The 3,121-nt window shown below is 33.7% G+C and overlaps 1 protein-coding gene across 1 annotated transcript; it reads left to right on the top strand.

Annotated features, from left to right (window-relative positions):
• Window positions 1–1,697: 1,697 nt before the first annotated feature.
• On the top strand, window positions 1,698–2,659 carry LOC122680006 (olfactory receptor 6C3-like). Its single transcript, XM_043880831.1, is given in 2 exon segments — window positions 1,698–2,082; window positions 2,085–2,659. Coding segments are annotated over 2 exon segments (960 nt in total).
• The last annotated feature ends 462 nt before the right edge of the window (window positions 2,660–3,121 follow it).

The following is a 3,121-nucleotide window of genomic DNA, read 5'->3' as shown; positions in this document are numbered from 1 at the left end:
AGTGGTTATTTTATAAAAGTCAACATTGAGGTCTTCTATGGGATACAAAGATGAACATAGTCATTCTCAAGAGAGATTCACCATAGAGGAGAATTAGGAGGCTACTGAGAATGCCAAGGATGGCTTCCAGAAATCCCTCATGGTCTATATCTTAGCAGAGCTTTGGCCTCGACTTTGCTTCATTCCCAGGAGATCAATGTATGACTTTCTTCATAGGTCAAAGCAGCTGGATGTGAAAAATTTGAGCTATTAGTGCAGCCAGAGGGATACCAGATCCTAGTTTAAGTGTCTATGCTCATTATACCCAATATTGTCATATTCTTTGCAGTTCTCTCTTTAAATATTGCTTCCTTAAACTTCTAGACCAACTTTATTGAAAAGGAGGATAGTATATTTCCACATCTTCTTAAGGTTTCTGACATTGTTTTTATTTCCTGAACTATCTCCCTTGAGTCACCATAAAATAGAGAAAATTTAGTGAAATCTGATTAATATGACATTTGCTAGTGTCTGGCAGGGAAACAATGATTTTGCATTTTATTACTCACAGCAGAAATGTGAATATCAGAAATGAGAAGGGATCTGTCATGATTTTAGCCAAACAAACAGACAGAATGATATATCTAGCAGAGATGGGAATTAAGTGAATATGTTTGCATGCATAGGAGAGGTTTACCTACACATTTCTGGAATATCCTTTTGGGTCAGTTGCCTCATGCAAAAGATAAATGTGGGGCAGAACTTCAAGGGAATAAAACATTTTTTATAAAGCTTAATAGCTGAGAAATAAGGATGTTCAAATGGAAAATGCACTGGGCTACAATCTGGGTGACACAGCTGCTGTGATCTGAGGCAAGTAGTTACTTTTCAGTTTGTGCTTCAATACAAAAAGAAAAGTAGATAAATGCTGCATATCCTTTTAAACTCAAAAATAGAAATGTTTCTATACGTATATTCTTAGCAAATCACAGAAGATGCCAAACGTTAATGATTTCAATGGAATTATAGACAAATCTTTAAGTGAATATATTTCCTACTAAATAATTCAGCTATTTATTCTATCTTTTCTAATATATATATATATATAAGTATAGCATATTCTCATGTTGATTACTTCATAAATATTAATATTAAAATAAATTAATAATTTAATCATTAAGCATTTTAAAGTTTACTTGCTAAGAAAATCTTTAATTGATTTATATTATAAAAATTAATGAGTTGTGCACAAAGAAAAATGGGTTGCTACTTTAGTCCTTTAAATTTCATTTTTGATCTTTTGAAGGAAGTGAGATCATCTTTCTGTTTTTTAAGTGGCAGTGTCTTCTAATAAATACATGACAGAAAAAAAGAAAAATGAATATTTTATAGGATTATTCCAACAAAATTGCAAGGGATTCCATTAAATGGACAAAATAAAGAGTATAAATTTCATTTATCATCTCAGTAGTTTGATTTATTGTATGAATATTTTCTAATTAGAATAAGAGAAGCATTATATAAAGCACGAACGACATATATGTTTTAATATATAATGAAAGTAAGTTAAAAGAAAATGACATCAGCATGAATTAGAGAGAATGTTTTAGAATTGTATTAATGATAATGACTTTGATCATAATAAATTGTATCTTTCATCTCTTCCCTTTTAATTCACTTTTCACCTAAATATAATTAAAAGAAGAAGAGACAGAGAAATGAACCACACCGTGATCACAGAGTTTGTCCTCCTAGGCCTTTCTGATGATCCTGACCTTCAGATTGTGATTTTCCTCTTTTTATTTATCACATATGTATTAAGTGTCGCTGGAAACCTGACTATCATCACCCTAACCTGGGTGGACTCCCATCTCCAGACGCCCATGTATTTCTTCCTCCGAAACTTCTCTTTCTTAGAAATCTCCTTTACTACCGTGTGCATTCCTAGGTTTCTGGGGGCAATTATCACCAGGGACAAGACTATTTCTTACAACAACTGTGCAGCCCAACTATTTTTCTCTATTTTCATGGGGGTGACTGAATTTTACATCCTAACCGCCATGTCCTATGACCGCTATGTTGCCATCAGCAGGCCCCTGCATTACACACCATCATGAGCAGGAAACTCTGCAGCCTGCTTGTGGTCTGCGCTTGGCTCAGTGGGTTTCTGACCATTTTCCCGCCCCTTATGCTTCTCCTCCAGCTGGATTACTGTGCTTCCAATGTCATTGATCACTTTTTGTGTGACTATTTCCCCCTTTTACAATTGTCTTGTTCAGATACACGGTTTCTAGAAGTAATGGGTTTTTACTTTGCTTTGGTTAGTTTGCTGTTCACTTTGGCCTTAGTGATTTTGTCTTATATGTACATTGTCAGGACTGTTTTGAGAATCCCATCTGCCAGTCAGAGAAAAAAGGCCTTCTCCACTTGTTCCTCTCACATGATTGTCATCTCCATCTCCTATGGAAGCTGCATATTCATGTATGCTAATCCCTCAGCCAAAGAAAAGGCATCATTGACAAAAGGAGTAGCTATTCTCAATACCTCTGTGGCCCCCATGCTGAATCCCTTCATCTATACCCTGAGAAACCAGCAAGTGAAACAAGCCTTCAAAGACATGGTCTATAAAGCAATATTTTCTGCTAATAAATTATTTTTTGAGGGGTCAAAAACACTTTAAAGAACAACTAGGTTAAATTCTGAAATTCCTAAATATCTGTATAATTCTCCTTGCTGTTTATATCCTCTTACCAGGCCACATGACTGCTAATATATACTTTCTCAGTCTATTTCTTCCATTTCTCCAGTCATTGTTTATTGACATTTAAAGTATAGTAAAAGTTTATTATCCTACAGCATATTCTAGAATAGAATTGTATTTCTTTAAGACATACTTTATTTTTTTTAAGACATACTTTATAGCATGAAGTTAAAAATAGTTTTAATCCTGTAAATATCAGTCCCTAAAATGATCATATGATATCACATTGTACTTTAAATGCAAAGTTTCAAAATTAGTGTGTAATATCTGATGTATTTTCAAGGTGAACACTTATAAGTTCTTAACATTAAAGAATCTTCCTCTTATATATTATAATACAGTAAATTCATTCCAAAAATATTGTATGTAGTAGTGCATTGC

This window comes from Cervus elaphus, chromosome 22, assembly GCF_910594005.1.
Source record: "Cervus elaphus chromosome 22, mCerEla1.1, whole genome shotgun sequence".
Lineage (NCBI taxonomy): Eukaryota > Metazoa > Chordata > Mammalia > Artiodactyla > Cervidae > Cervus > Cervus elaphus.
Note: the sequence above shows the minus strand (reverse complement) of the source record. Positions and strands in the feature narration are given on the sequence as shown.